The 15,117-nt window shown below is 45.8% G+C and overlaps 1 protein-coding gene across 2 annotated transcripts in view; it reads left to right on the forward strand.

Moving 5' to 3' along the window:
* ENTPD4 (ectonucleoside triphosphate diphosphohydrolase 4) overlaps positions 1–9,516 on the forward strand; it is a 29,594-nt gene extending 20,078 nt beyond the window's left edge. For both annotated transcript variants that reach the window (XM_032471197.1, XM_032471196.1), the window contains exons 10-13: positions 1,389–1,713; positions 3,100–3,185; positions 4,039–4,200; positions 5,380–9,516. In XM_032471197.1, coding sequence (XP_032327088.1) covers positions 1,389–1,713; positions 3,100–3,185; positions 4,039–4,200; positions 5,380–5,608 — 802 coding nt within the window. In that variant the 3' untranslated portion in view covers positions 5,609–9,516. The remainder of the gene's footprint in view (positions 1–1,388; positions 1,714–3,099; positions 3,186–4,038; positions 4,201–5,379) is intronic.
* The last annotated feature ends 5,601 nt before the right edge of the window (positions 9,517–15,117 follow it).

Here is a 15,117-nt window from a genome sequence, read left to right on the forward strand (position 1 = left end):
ACCCTCATTTTTACTAATTGGTTTTAATGTCGAGAAGCTGGTACTTCTTAATTTAGACGTAGAGAACCTAAAAACTGGCATGAAGCAAACATTTGACTCATCTTGGACTTTTATAGTAATTATAAATACTAGTCATCACATATGTCATGAATTGAGCCTTGAAATGCCTTTTTATCTCTTTGTCATTTAGTAGTGATGATTGTTTTTTTAAATCACTTAGACATTTTTAATTAATGGCAAAGACTTTAATTTATTACATTCAAGTGGATTTTGAGTTACCCTGATCTTAGGAATAAACAGCTTGTCTGTTGAATGGGCAAGTAAAAACCTTGACCTAACGTCAGTGACTGAATATTAAAGTCAAGTGGTCAGCACCTTTAAGGCCCATATGATGTCGTGATACCAAACACTAACATGACTCCAGATGCTGTAAGCTCTGTTCTGTCTCTGAGTTGCTTAACAGTGAGCACATGGGGTGGGATGACAGATTTGGAGGTGTCGCTGAAGTAGTGAGCACAGTGCGTTCAGTGAACACAGTTCTCTTTCTGTGGGACTTCTCAGGGCCTGCGGCACAAGAGAAACTTACCTACAGCAGTTAGGATCAATAGTTAGTTAACTTAAAAAAAATCAGTTAAAACAGAGAATCATAAGAATAGAATCAAAGCTCAAGCGTTTTGTTTCAACTTTTGCATTCATTTGCTAACCTTCTGCTCTGGACTCAAGTCTTGGGCTACATCCGTCGTGTCTCCATCATGCACTGCACCTACTCGTCTTAAGGTCATTTTGACTTTCTTTAAAGAATACCAAGGATGTAAAGACATCTGTGAAGCAGTTTGATACCAATTCCTCCTAGATTTTTTACTAATTTTGCCAACTTTTTATTTTTTGTCTTGCTAACACCTAATTTGACAGCAGTTTTCTAGCAGTTTGCTTTTATCACATTTTTCTAAGGCATCTAACCTAGCTTTCACAGGACCAGCAACTTCTTTTCACAGTCATGCTTCACCCATTTATAATTAAAATCACAAGCACCAGTGGCAAAAACAGAGCTGGGAACAACCCAGTGGGTGGCATTCAACTGCAGTGAGCAGGAGAAATATACTAACCATGGACCCTCAGTGGCCATAGGTGCCAGGCTGTGACACAGGGCATGGGAAGCACGGGGCAATCTGACCAGGTCGTAGAGTCCCTGGACCCTGTTAAGGTGTCTTCTGTGTGCAGGTGCCTGTCATGAATCTTCAAGAAGGGCTGGAGTCCGTGTTTTCCTAACTGAATATTCCCAGGAACCCTTTTGTGTTCCACAGGGCAGAGTTTGACAAACGCTGAGTTACAGCCACTTCACACAATTTTCTGTCGGTCTCATGTTGAAGTTTCTCCTTGTCCTGTAGGCTCCTGGGGAAACAGACTGGGCTGACTCCTGATACTCCATACCTGGACCCCTGCCTGCCCCTGGACATTAAAGATGAAATCCAGCAAAACGGTCAGACGCTGTTCCTGCGGGGAACAGGGGACTTTGACCTGTGTCGAGAGACCATCCAGCCTTTCATGAACAAAACGAACGAGACGCAGACCTCCCTCAATGGGGTCTACCAGCCCCCTATTCACTTCCAGAACAGCGAATTCTACGGCTTTTCTGAATTCTATTACTGCACGGAGGATGTGTTGCGGATGGGGGGAGACTACAGCGCCGCTGCGTTTACCAGAGCCGCGAAGGTAACCTGCAAGGAAACATCTCCCCCGCGTGTCCTGGGGAGGCCGGTGCGGACGGCAACGGGGCCCCGGGCACGGGAAGGCACGGTGGAGGGCGGACGGCTGCGGTGCAGCTCCCTGGGAGTCCTGTCCCCTTGCCTGGGCGAGAGAAATAGAGCAGAAGCAAAAAGTCCTCTGCGAGCCGACTTCTGCCCCCACTCCGTGAGCTGCACTGGCCTTCGGTGGCTCCCAGACTCTGGTCCTTTACATTTCACTGTAATTATGACCTGACAGTGCTCCTCGCAGCCTCGTTGTCCCACCTGCCCTCACTGCCCTGGGCCTGGCCTCTGTCTGTCACCTGCACAGTTGCAGGAGCCTGCTCCCAGTTGGTCTTCCTTCCCTCGTTCACCCTCTGCACCGCTCCCAGTGTTCTGTCTGAAACCCCATCACAGCCACCTGGTCTCCCATTTCAAGTCTTCAGCAGCTTCCTGTGGCTTCCAGGATGAATTTCAAATATCTTAGCCTGTCCTCCCCGCCCGGTACCTCATCTCCCCACCTGGCTCTTTATGCTCTTATTATTTCCCTCCCGTCCGCGCTGCCTCCCGCCGGGTCTCCATCCGTGCTCTTTCCTCTGCCTGCTGTGCCCGTCCTCACCCCCTCCCCCAGGCTGAGTGCTGGTCTCCGTGTTCCCTGTGGCAACTTTCACGGCCTCTCTGAGCCTCAGCGTCTTCATCCTTTAAATAGAGGCCAGAATAGTAGCCATGTCAAGGGGTTGCTTTAAGCGTGACATTCAGGAAAGGCGCCAGGGCTGTTCTGCAGCTCTGTGGTGGAGCACGTGCTTAGCATGCCTGAGGTCCTGGGTTCAATCTCCAGTACCTCCATTTAAAAAAAAGATTCTGGCACAGTGTTCAGTGAATACCAGCGACTGACGGCAATGTCATTACAAATAACTTCAGGAAGAGGTGGCATCGCTGTCCCTGCTCTTAAAGACAGAGCCTTCCGGAACCATCTTTGGTGCCCCCAGAGCCTGGCAGCCGCAGACACAGACGTTCATCTGAACTTGCTGAAGCACCGCTCTTCTTTTCCGAAAGTCTGTGCCCGTCACGTGCAGTCACGGAGGCAGAAACTGAGCAGTTTTGAAGAGGCTGGTTGTGGGCAGTGAAACTCTCTTTAACAAAAAGTTTGGCCTCATTTTAAGACAAAGAACAAGCATTGCCTTTGCTAATCAGTAGGTATGCACTGAGCGTTTGTGTGTCTCATCTTCATGGGACACGTAAGTAAGTTAAGCTTGTGTTTCCCTAAGTGGAAGGATGTGTTGTTTATGGATAGCAATCTGGTAAACACTTTAAAATGAAAACAAAATTTAATAACCCTTTACTGATGATTTTTGGGGGGTGAAATTTCTTTCAGGATTATTGTGCAACAAAGTGGTCGGTCTTGCGGGAACGCTTCGACCGAGGACTGTATGCCTCTCACGCCGACCTCCACAGGCTCAAGTAAGTCTTGGACCACCTCTCAGCCTGGGCCCCCGGCCCCGACCTGCCTGTTTATCCCGGTCAGTCCCTCCCCCTCCCATCTACCCTGGGCTCCTTTCAAACGGACGGCAAATACTCACACCCAAACATATGTCACTGTTCTTTGCTCGGTTTTGCTGTCCCTCCACTTGGAATTGCCCTTTGCCTGTTGCTGTCCTGCCCCGAGGTCAGAGGTCAGATGCTGTCCCTTCTGAGTCTTCCTCTGTCTGCTCAACCAGACTCCCTGTCTCTGCATCTTTGGAGCACTCATTATATCTGTGGCATTTATCATGTTGTGCGTCATTTTATAGTTATTTGATTGCTTTTAGAGAAAATCCTCTTTCATTCTAAGTCATTTAAGTACACTGACTGTCTTATTATTTATTATATCTTATTACTTGCTTAGCCCAGTGCTTTGCCAAAAAGCAAGCATCTGATAAATTTTTAGAATCATAGACTGTCAGAGTAGAAAAGGACCCTCGTGTCTTCTCATTTTATGATAAACTGAGGTCCAGAGAAGCTGGAACTTGCCCAGCATTTATTCCATACTGAATTGACTAAGTGATGGAAGGCCTGAGGGGAAAAAAAATCTCTCTTGCCACACATTAAATTATACTTGGACCAAGTTTTATGAGCGAATTGATTTTGACAGGTGGATGGTGTGGGACAAGGGGCATAAACTAAGCAAATCAGCCTGGAATGCAAACAGTTTGGCTCTCAGAGCGTCGGCCTCCTGAAGCCTGTGCACCCATGTTGGTCACAGAGCACAAGGCCAACTTGCGTACGTGTGTTTTGACCAGTGAATCAGTCCCACTCACATGTATGCTATTCGTAGGTATCAGTGCTTCAAATCTGCCTGGATGTTTGAGGTGTTCCATAGGGGCTTCTCGTTTCCCATCAACTACAGAAGTTTAAAGACAGCCTTGCAAGTTTATGACAAGGAGGTTCAGTGGACCCTCGGAGCAATCCTCTACAGGACCCGCTTTTTACCCTTGAGGTACGGCTAGGAATTTGGTAACGAGAATCAAACGGAAGACGATTCTCTGTATCTGAGGCATCGCGGGCGGTGGTGGGTGCGGGTGCTTGAGGCGCTGTTAGCGCTGGCCGTGGGCGGAATGGGAGAGTCGGTGAAGCCTGACTTGGTCTCCCCCAGCAGTGCCTCCTCCCTTCCCACCACCCCAGCATATGCGGCACCGAAGTGTTTGATTATTCTCAACTGTCTGTTCCCTAGCCTCTGCACAGAAGGGTTCATTCTGGGGTTCTTAACCTTCAGGCCTTGGACTCCGTCTCAAAATCTTGTTTTTAATACATGTAAATATATAGGTTGCAGAGGAAGCCATTGTACTGCAGTACATTTATCAAAATATTACAGAAGACAAATTTGTGATATACTAATATATGTTCTTTATCAGCACATTAAACAACAAGGCCCGGCAACAGAATTCATGCTTTCTGTGGTTTCAGCATAGTGATGCCTAGCCGTGATATTTTGAGGCATCTGCAGAACACCACAGTGTGATGTAAGAGATCATGAGTGTCACTAGAAACAAAGGCACAAGTCTTGCTGATGCTACGACAGTTTTTGTCTGCATTCAGTGGAAATACTGCTTTACAGTCAGAGACTGGGAAAAGAGCATGTGCCTTTTTTCCCAGTCAAGTTCACAGACCCAGTTGTCAGTTGACCCCCCCCCAACATAAGAATCCTGGTTTACTAATAAGTGAAGTATTAGCTGTTTTTGTGGGTTTTTCCCCCTTATTTAATTAAGCATCTCCCAGCAATAGGTTTAGCTGGGTTAACTGCAAAAATTGTGAGTAGTGGGTGTTACTGATCACAGACACGTGGTTTGGTTCCACATTGGCTTCTGTGTATTAGTGACACCCTCACAGTTCTAAATTTTTCTGTGTTTTGTTACCCACATTATTATGACGGTAACAGCTACAGACTTACAAATACACTTTCGCGTGTTATCTTGTTCGCACTTACAACAGCCCTCTGCTGGGCCACATCCTCCTGTGTTTAGAGATGAGGACACAGCCTCAGAGGCTGAGTTACAGCTTCTGTCTGCAGATCCGAGTCCTAAACCAGCCCCCCTCCCCAATGTCCTGGGCACCGTTTCAGCACACTTCCTGCCTGATGAGTGAGTCCTTCCGTCTGCTCTTGTTCCCCTGTGGGCAGAGACATCCAGCAGGAGACCTTCCGGGCCAGCCACGCGCACTGGCGGGGCTTCTCCTTCGTGTACAATCACTACCTGTTCTCCGGCTGCTTCCTGGTGGTCCTGCTTGCCATCCTCCTCTACCTGCTGCGGCTGCGGCGCATCCACAGGCGGGGCCCCCGCAGCGGCACGACCACCACCCTCTGGCTGGAGGAGGGCCTGCCCTCCCAGAAGATCGCGGGTACCTTGTGAACCGGACTCACAGCCCCCGGAAGACTCTAAAGGAAAAGCCATTTTTGCCTCAGGGTTTCTCCTCTTCCTTCTCATGTGGTGGTGGTTTTCCTTTTCCCTTTTGGTTTCCCTGAAACAAAAACAAAATCCATTGTTCGTAAACTGTGCTGCCCTAGAAGTACTGCGTTTAGCCGTTCTGTGTGCGGCTTTAAATTGAGGAGTAGGAAAAGGGAAAATCACTTCATTTTTGCTGCATAGGACGTCTGCCAAAAAACACTCTGACACTGGAGGGAAATGCCAAGGCTGCTTTCTGCCAGCAGGGTGGGACCGCGGGGGTGCTTTCGCAGAACCAAACACCAACTGACTGAATTGAAATCCTCTTTCTCCCTCTGTCCTGAAAGCACTAACCTGAAGAGGTGCTGTTTAGTTTTACTTACTGTTCCGGGCTGTTGCTATTTGTTTTCTTTGCAGGTTTAAAAAACCAAAACCATTTATATCCAACTTAGAGAGATATTGGCACCGGGAGGGAACAGTGTTTTAAACTGAGAGTGCAGAGACCTGAAAAATAGGAAGTAACGACCAGAGCGCTCTGTGTGTGTGTGTGTGTGTGTGTGTGTGTGTGTGTGAGAGAGAGAGAGAGAGAGAGACGCTGATGAAAGAAAATTTGGCAACACTGTACTCTTACTTTTAAAAGCACACACTTCAGAATTCAGTGTTTCATTTCATTTCGTTTAGAAAAATCAGTCCCCATTACTGTTGTCTTTTCCTGATCACAGGTACTTTCTTTACCCCATCTTTCAGCAGCCTTAGAACACTGTGTGTGTGAGCAAGTTGGAAAATTCATGGTCTCGCTGGTTTCGGTGTTCGTAGAACCAGAGCTGGTAATGCCAATAGGCACGTCAGGATTTCTCGGTAGAATATTTGTCCTTGTTGGGTTGTGTCCAGTTTCTTCCATCTTCAAGTTGGTACCCACCCCACTGTTACTTATCAATTGTCCAGCAGTTTTACCTCGGAGACCCCATGCTTAGCCTGACAGAGTCTCCTTATTACCTTGTGGTTGAGGTGGTGTCAGCAATTCCACTGTAAATCCGACCAAGAGAAGAATTTCATCCAAAAAAAAAATCAGCTCACATTTTGAGGATAACAAGTTTGACAGTTTAAACAGAAACCTAAAAAGGACAACTGGGTTGATGTGTGTGTGATTGGTTGTTTTTCACCTATTCATTTAGTTTAGAAGCTTCGGGAATTCTCATACATTATTTTTAGGTGATACTCTTTGTGTGTGTGTGTGTGTGTGTGTGTGTGTGTGTGTGTGTGTACACGCACATGTGCACACTATTTCCTAACTCCAGAACAGCTAAATTCATCTAGTTGGTAGCAAATGTATATTTTGAGAACCATCAGCTGCTTTTTTAAAAAAATTACTGGTGAGAGAAAGAATTCTGATTCTGAAGCCCTTATTTAATTTAGAAAAAAATTGGATTTTTATCTTGATTATTAACTACTTTAAAAATATGGCATACTGTATATTGATGGCTTAAAAGATTACAAATTTATGAAAGAAATGCAGATCCTCTTACTCTGCTCTTCAAAGTGAGTATTCTGACAATGGAAAAGCTTTTGGTAGACAGTTTACCTCTCAAATTTAAAAAGCAGCTTGGAGGAGCTGTGTGGTGTTACAGCATCTGATGTGTAGAAAGACTTGTTTCAGAGAGGGTGGAGACAAATGTGTCTCGAAAAGTCCAGCTTCTTTAAATGCTGGTCTCCAGCTATTTAGACCCTCGGTCCCTGGTAAACACTGTTCCTTATCAAGACGCAGCCGCACATGCGCTGTGTCATGGATGCCCCAGAGGCAGAGTGAACTGGCCTGCTTCTCCTTGACTTCTTAGAGGGGTTTGCCCTGGGGCTGTGGGTGGCATTAGTGGTGAAGAGGAAGGAAGTTCACATACTAGCTTTTCTACCACCAGCCATTTGGAGTAGTAAGGCCCTAACCTGCAGAATGAAAATTTCCCAATGCCTAGAGTATGTGATTTTGCCTTTCAAATCAAGGCAAGGAGAAGCCAGCACAGGCTCAGATTTAAATAGGCCTTAATGAAGACTTCCTACTATAAAAAACTGCTTTTTAAATCAAGGATGCTCATCTGGTCCAGCTCTGTACTATTTGGGGAGCGGAGTAGAGACCAGCACGGAGGACCCAAGGCTGAGCACTCCCCTGCCAGGACCTACCTCACTCTCCAAAAGAAGCCCCCAGGTGAGGGTTCCAAGGCCCAGTGGCCTTGTACTCTGCACAGCTAGGTGCCATGTCCCGCACAGGGCAAGTCTAGGAGACCCTTGAGCCGAGAACAGTGTTTCAGTTTTTAAAGGGTCATTAAAGAAAAAAATAAAAAGTGATGGAAAAATAAAAAGCAACAGGGACTACGTGTGATCTGTAGAGCCTCAAATATTAACTAAATGTCCCTTCACAGAAGATGCTGCTGACCCTGCACAAAAAGTCTGTTCAAGAACAGGTGCACAGTCCCATCCTCTTCATTCCGGAAGGTCGCTGCCACTCGTGGGCACAAAGAGATGGGCAAGAACAGTGACCAGACTTCAGTCTTAAAATAGTTGTTTTTGCACCAGAATTTCACTTGTTATCTTTTCCTCTAGATTCTTTCCAAGATCAGTTTTCTAATAAACCAGGAAAAATACTGCTCCCCACCCCCCGCCAGCAATTTTAAACATGCTGTTCAGGGCTCACTACGTTGCGTTGAGACGTCTGCAGTCACGGAAAGGTCTCGGTAGTTTTTCACCGCCTGGTACCACTGGCGGGAAGACCGCCAGGATTTCCTCTCCGTGACGCAGGTGCAGGCTGGGGTGAGAGGCTGCAGGAATGGGCTTAACTTAGGAAGCGAAGAACTCATCTCCATGAAGGGCAGGCCAAGAAAGCAGTAAAATCTGAACACTTTCAGCAATAGGAGGCAAAAGAAGTTGGACTGGTGGGGACTTGCTAAGAGCCTGGCAAAGAGAAACGTGTGTTAATAACTCTTGGTGGAAAGACGCCTACTGCTGCTCCTCAGATCTCCGGAGGACACTCTCAGGATTTTACAATCCATTGAAGGACATCACATGAGAAGTACAGGCTGATTTGCTACGAGTGGTTTACGCCCGTTTCCACCCTAGACTCAGCCGCGCTGCCCACCCCGGGGGTAAACTGAAGAGGCGGCCGTGGCTCGGCCTGGCCGCCTGGAGGCCCAGAAGGCCGCCTGCTCACCACCTGTTGTCACAGCTGTGCGCCCAGGTGGGCAAGCTCCGGATGAACAGGTATTTGAATTTTAAACTCAGGCCTTTGGAGGATCCTTTTCCTTACAAGAAGCCTGCACCACTTAGCAAGAAACTCAGAAAGGCAAGCGTGTTTTCCAAGCTTTCAAAAAAAAAAAAAATCAGCTTTAGAATTTTGTGTGGTGACGTGCAATGCAGCAGAACTACCTGTAAGTTAAACTATTTATTTATTTCTCTTCCAGGGTATTGTTTTTATTAGGTTGATTTTTCCCTTCAGTAGTGAATGATGTGACCAATCAAGGAGATCTCTTTGTTCTGCTAACTCAGATTTGATTTTACAGTTGGAAATTGTATCAACCAAGGGAGCATCTTTAAATGTTTTTTATTTGAACGATGTTTTCCATTCAAAGTAAGAATACTTATTTTGGGGGATGGTTGTGATGTCCCTCCACTTTCTACATTTGGCAGCTTCATGTTGTCACACTCCACATGGATGGGTGTTAAGAATCAATAAAATGGATGTTCATCCGCTGGCCCGTAGACTCTGTGTGAGCTGCTCTCTTGTGATTTAAATAGGTTTTTCTCTGATGTCTGAATCTTGGTACCTGTTAGAATGTTTAATTGAACTTGAATCTAAATTCAGTAAAATAAATTGAGTCTGACTACGTACACACACTGTGCATTTGCTGTATTTAATGGGCACATAGTGCAGTGCTGCTCTGTGCCCTGGGGTGGGGGGGTCCTAGGCATCCTGTGGCTCAAGGAGAAATACTTACCAAGTTGTAACGTTAAACCATTCATCATTTATAAAGGGCGTTCAGAGACTACTATTTATAAGGTTGGTTATCATTTAAAAGTAGCTGTTAACAATATCTAAAGTATATATACATGTGAAAAAGAAATGAATCAAACCAACTTTTATGTATTTTGTCTTATAAATAGCCAAATCAACGCTGACCTTATATTACACCATTTTGTGATTAGATCTAAGCTTAAAGCCATCGGCTTATTTCGAGAAATACGAATCACATTCTGAGTGTTACTAACAACTATCGGGGGCTGCCCCTTCTCAGCTGTTCGAGAATATAGAGGTTTTGTGGAGGAGGAAGGGCCCGAGCCATAACCTGAAAATAGATGAAGAGACAGATGGGAAGGGAAGGGGACCAGCTGTTAGGAACAAGAAAACTGAACGCGGGGACGATCCGGGGAAGGCAGAACCAAATGGCGGTGTGCGCAGGAGCGCTGTGCCGAGCCACCCACAGCAGGAAGGAGGGGATAACGGTGTTAAGGGGGAACCCACTAAATAGCTTTTGAGGCAATGCAATAAATACAGGCCTCTGTGCCGGAGGGTAAACACGTTAAAGTACACCTAAGGCATCTGAAGCTGTCTAAATTTTATTCCACTCGATGCAAGAGAAGTAAGTGCCTGTTTCCACCAGCTGCCCGTTAGCAGATCTGAAAGGCAGCAGTTCTGGGTTTTTGTTTGTTTTTCCTGCTTCCATTTGCCCCATGAGTCTGGAATGCACAAGCAGATCTTTTTTTTTTTTTTTTTTTTTTCCGAGATCTTGAAATGCTAATGGTTTGCACGGAGAGATTTGCAGGCATCTCTGTCGGAGACATACTGTCTGCTTATCGAAAAGTCATCAAAGACAGAGGAGCGCCCTTTCTCCCAAAGCCTAACATGGGGATTGGCCTGGGGCGTCCTGTCCTGTCCGGAGGAAACCTTCCACCCTGAAGGGTCCCCCCAGCCCCACCTTGTCTGGGAGCCTGATGGCCTCAGCCTTGATCTGCCGCCTCCTACAGAAGGAGAGTTGATCTGCCGGCTTTTCCTTTGTCTTTAGCAAGCTTAGCTCCCCTCCCAACGCAGTGATGCCGCTTTCTGTTAACACATCCATTAAGGCAGCCGAGGACCCGTCAGGGAGGCCAAGGTGCTTGGCCGTCCATCTCGGCCCATCACCCTTGATCCTGTTTGGCAGGTGGATGCAACCGGGCTCCAGACTTCACGGCCACTTAAACATCTCTATCAACAGCCAGTTGGTTGTGTGTCGGAGACCCAAACAAGGAGCCCAAACAAGAAAGCCCGGCCTTGAGATTTCCACCCTGAGACAAGTCCTGAACGCTCCTCACAGGACATGGCAGTGATGGGCACGAAAGACGGGCTTTTCTCTTAAATACAGAAACTCAAAGGAGGGAATGAGGAGATTTTTTTCTTCTCCTCAGAAAAAGAGAAGGGGGAGAAGCTGGTCTGTGGCCAGGTCACCGGAAGACAGAGCGCCTTCCTAATTCCCAGCGTGGTCGCCCTCTTTCACTGCATTATTTCTAGGAAATCCTTGGGCTGGCCCTTCTCGCTGTTCTGCCAGGTTTATAACTGGTCATTTAATAGCACCTTTCACCCTTTTTTGTCTTCGTGCTCATGAGTTGGGAAGTGAGCGATTTTGGAAGATGAATCATCCTCTTCTTGCCTGTGATTACACGTGACTTCAGCTCCAAGAACCAGACTCAGCTCTTTCTCCTCCTCCGAGTCCATCTCCACCTGCACAAGCTTGATTTATTACCTAGGTTTTAGATTCAAAAAGATTGAGAAACCTGAACGTTCAGTGGGCCCTTCCCAGCCTTGTAAAGTTCTTTATTTGGGTCATGGCAGCAAAACAATTTTCTAGAAGTTCCTCGCCGTTCTCCGTAGTGTTCAAATTAATTTTAAAATCCTCTTCAACCGTCTGTGGCTCTGTTGTCCATCGGTCTGTCTGTCCCATCCCTGAATCCCCTTAAATATGGATCGGGTCTTGTGCCTACTTTTGTATTTCTATATTTATAACTAATCCAATAAAGAAAACAGCTCGAAGCACATAGCATTTCATAAATATTTGTAGTCTCATAAAAAAAAATCTGGTTTCTTTGTCAAGTCACTAACTCTAGGCTCCTTTCCAAAGCTTTTATTCTCGATCTTCTTTCTTCTCTCCGGATCACAGAGTTTTGTGCAGATTTAAAAGCACAAGCAATGCGGTGTGAAGGGTGAGAGGGAACCCCAGGCTTCCCTCTTGGTCATCTGTCCACGCCTTCCCTCCTATGAACTCTGTGCAGGGAGTGTTGCGTTTTAAAGCTTTATGTAGTAGAGCAGCCACTATGGAGAACAGTATGGAGCTTCCTTAAAAAAACTCAAAAGAGTTACCATATGATCCAGCAGCCCCACTTCTGGGCATGTATCTGGATAAAACTCTAACTCAAAAAGATACATGTACCCCAATGTTCATAGCAACACTATTTACAATAGCCAAGACATGGAAGCAACCTAAATGTCCATCGACAGATGACTGGATAAAAAAGAGATTTTATATATTTTTTTATTTTATTATTTTATATTTTACATATAGATATATGTGTGTGTGTGTGTGTATATCACAATGGAATATTACTAGCCATAAAAAAGAATGAAATAATGCCATTTGCAGCAGCATGGAGGGACCTAGAGATTACCATATTAAATGAAGTAAGGCAGACAAATATATGATATCTTTTATATGTGGAATCTAAAAAAAAAATGACGTAAATGAACTTATTTACAAACCATAAATAGACTCACAGACATAGAAAAACTATGGTTACCAGAGGGGAAAAAGGTGGGAGGGAGGGATAAATTAGGGGTTTCGGATAAATTAGGGGTTTGGGATTAACATATACACACTGCTATATATAAAACAGATAAGCAACAAGGATTTAGTGTATTGCACAAGGAACTATATTCAATATCTTGTAATAACCTATCATGGAAAAGAACCTGAAAAACATATATATTCTTTTTCATATTCTTTAAGATTCAGATTCAAGAATCATTTTGGGGTGAGGGTATAGATTCGTGGTAGAGTGTATGTTTAGCATGCACGAGGTCCTGGGTTCAATCCGTAGTACCTCCATTATAAATAAATAAATACACTTATGTACCCCCCCAAAAAAGAACAAAGAATCATTTTGCTATACATCTGAAACTAACACATCATAAATCAACTATTTCATTTTTTTTAAAGCTTTATGTAGAAAAACTTAAGAAAACCAAATTTACTTCAAGTGATTTCCTTCCTTCCTAACCATTTAGTCTTGAAAAATAAAATGAAAAGAAACCCCAAAATTAGTCACTGATGAGTAGAGATAAAGTAAGATAGCTATTTTCCAAAGCCCAGCTTAGAGAAAATAATTTCTGTATATTGATCTTACTCTAAGCGTAGCTTCAGATTTTTTTTTTCCTTCTTAATTGTCCTCAAAATTTAGTCACTTTTTAAACCCCACCCCCAAAAGCACCACATGCAAGGAAAGGGGAGAGGATGGATTTAGCTGCATCCAAAGGAAGGATTTCTGTCCAACAGCCATCACGATCAAAGCTAACAGGTGGCAGACCAAAGGAGCATTTGCAGTGACTGAAATTGGAAAAGGATTAATACATATTATACAAGGATTCTTGCAAATCAGCAGGAAGAAGGAAATCCAAAAGAAAAATGGGCTGTGGGTGATTCACAGGGCAAGCCCGAGTGGCTAACAAGAGGAGAGAAACTGAGAGCCAGACCTGTGCAAATGGAAATAAAGAGCGGCTACCTTGTGCCCCTGTATTGGCAATGATGTGGGGACAGTCACTTCTGTACTGCTCATCCTGGTGAAGACCCCAGTCTGGGAAGCAAGCTGGCAGCACTTTAGTTAGCTTGTCTGTGTCCCAGATCCGGTGTTCCCCAGGGGCATTTCTCCCTGGGTCCATAAGGGACAGAGGATGCTCTCAGCAGTGTTATTTAAGGTAAAGGTGGCAGCTGCCTGCTGGGGGGCACTGGGCAGCCATCAGAAACGGTGAACTAAACACAAGAACAACGAAATGGATGGATCTTAAAAACAGTGTTGAATACTTAACAAAGATACGAGCTTCCTAGCATAGTGCCATTTATGTAAATGTAAGGCCCGCAACACTGCGTCTGTCTGTGTGAGGATGTGCATGTTTCAAATACCAAACATTAAAGTGCAGATTATGGGGGATACAGTTGGTTATGAAAGGAGGACAACTGATAACACTGGTCTCCTTGTTTTAGGCTGACCAACCACACCCATTGGCCCAGAGTTTCCTGGTTCTCACACCCCAGTGAAGCCTCAGTTCAGGGCCCACGGGGGTGGTCAATTACCCCACCCCCAAGTCTCTTTCCAACAAGGCAGCCCTAAAAAACCCAGTTCAGATCACAACACTTGTTTGGCCAAACCCACCCAGTTGGCTCCTCTGTTTCACTCAAAGGATGAACCAAAGTTTTTATAATGGCCTACAGGGCCCTACACAATGTGCCTCCCCCAACTCCACAGCTCTCTGACCACATCTGATCTCTCTCCCCACCCCACTCCGCTCCAGTCCCACTGGTCTCCAGACCTTCCATGACTTGCCGTCCCTGCCCACCTGGCCACCTCCTTAAAGCTGGCACTGCTTTCCCTCCCCAGCACTTTCCATCCCCCTTACTCTGCTCTAATCTCTCCCCAGGGTACCACCTTCTAGCACACTGTACAGTCATTGTGTTCCCTGGGAGGCCGCTCTACCCGAAGGTAATTTACAGGGAGGGGGTTTAGTGTGTTTGTTTCAGTGTTGAATTCCCAGTGTCTGGCACAGGGCCTGATACGCAGTAAAGGCTCAATAAATATTTGTGGAATGAAGGAAAATAAGATCCTTGCAGGAAGGGGCAACAATGAGCTAAGACCCAAGGGGCAATGGATGCTTAACTCTACCCTCTCCCTCTGGGGTGCAGGGGCAGGAAGCAGGGCTCAAATGTCTTCCTTTATTGAACAGAAAGAAAGTGCTTCCTACACAGAATTATCCTAATAGCGTAAGAACTTATGATGTGCCAGGCAGCCTGTTGTAAGCACTTTATCAGCTCACATTATCCCGAAGACAGCATCTTGACGAGGTGCATTTATTGCTCTCACTTTATAGGGTGTAGAAACAGCCGTGGCGAGGTTATGTAACTTGCTACACAGCTAGAAAGTGGTGGGGCTGGGACTTGGTGTCCAGCCCCCCCACCCCCACCCCCATCTCCACCCCCATCTCCAGTGTATTCCACGGCTGTGCTGTTGGGTAACCGTAGGGGCTGGAGTCCACCTGCAGGTCCAGCTGCAGAAAGAGATGTCGCCACCTAGCGGCTGCTCTTACCTTGTGCGCGTGCGCACTCTCTCTAGCACGTTCTAGGAAGAAATGGTTCTCATGATGAAATAGTTAACGACTCCTCAAAAAGGGAGGGAAACCAGTGTGAGAAATGAGCGAA

This window comes from Camelus ferus, chromosome 31 (genome assembly GCF_009834535.1).
Source record: "Camelus ferus isolate YT-003-E chromosome 31, BCGSAC_Cfer_1.0, whole genome shotgun sequence".
Lineage (NCBI taxonomy): Eukaryota > Metazoa > Chordata > Mammalia > Artiodactyla > Camelidae > Camelus > Camelus ferus.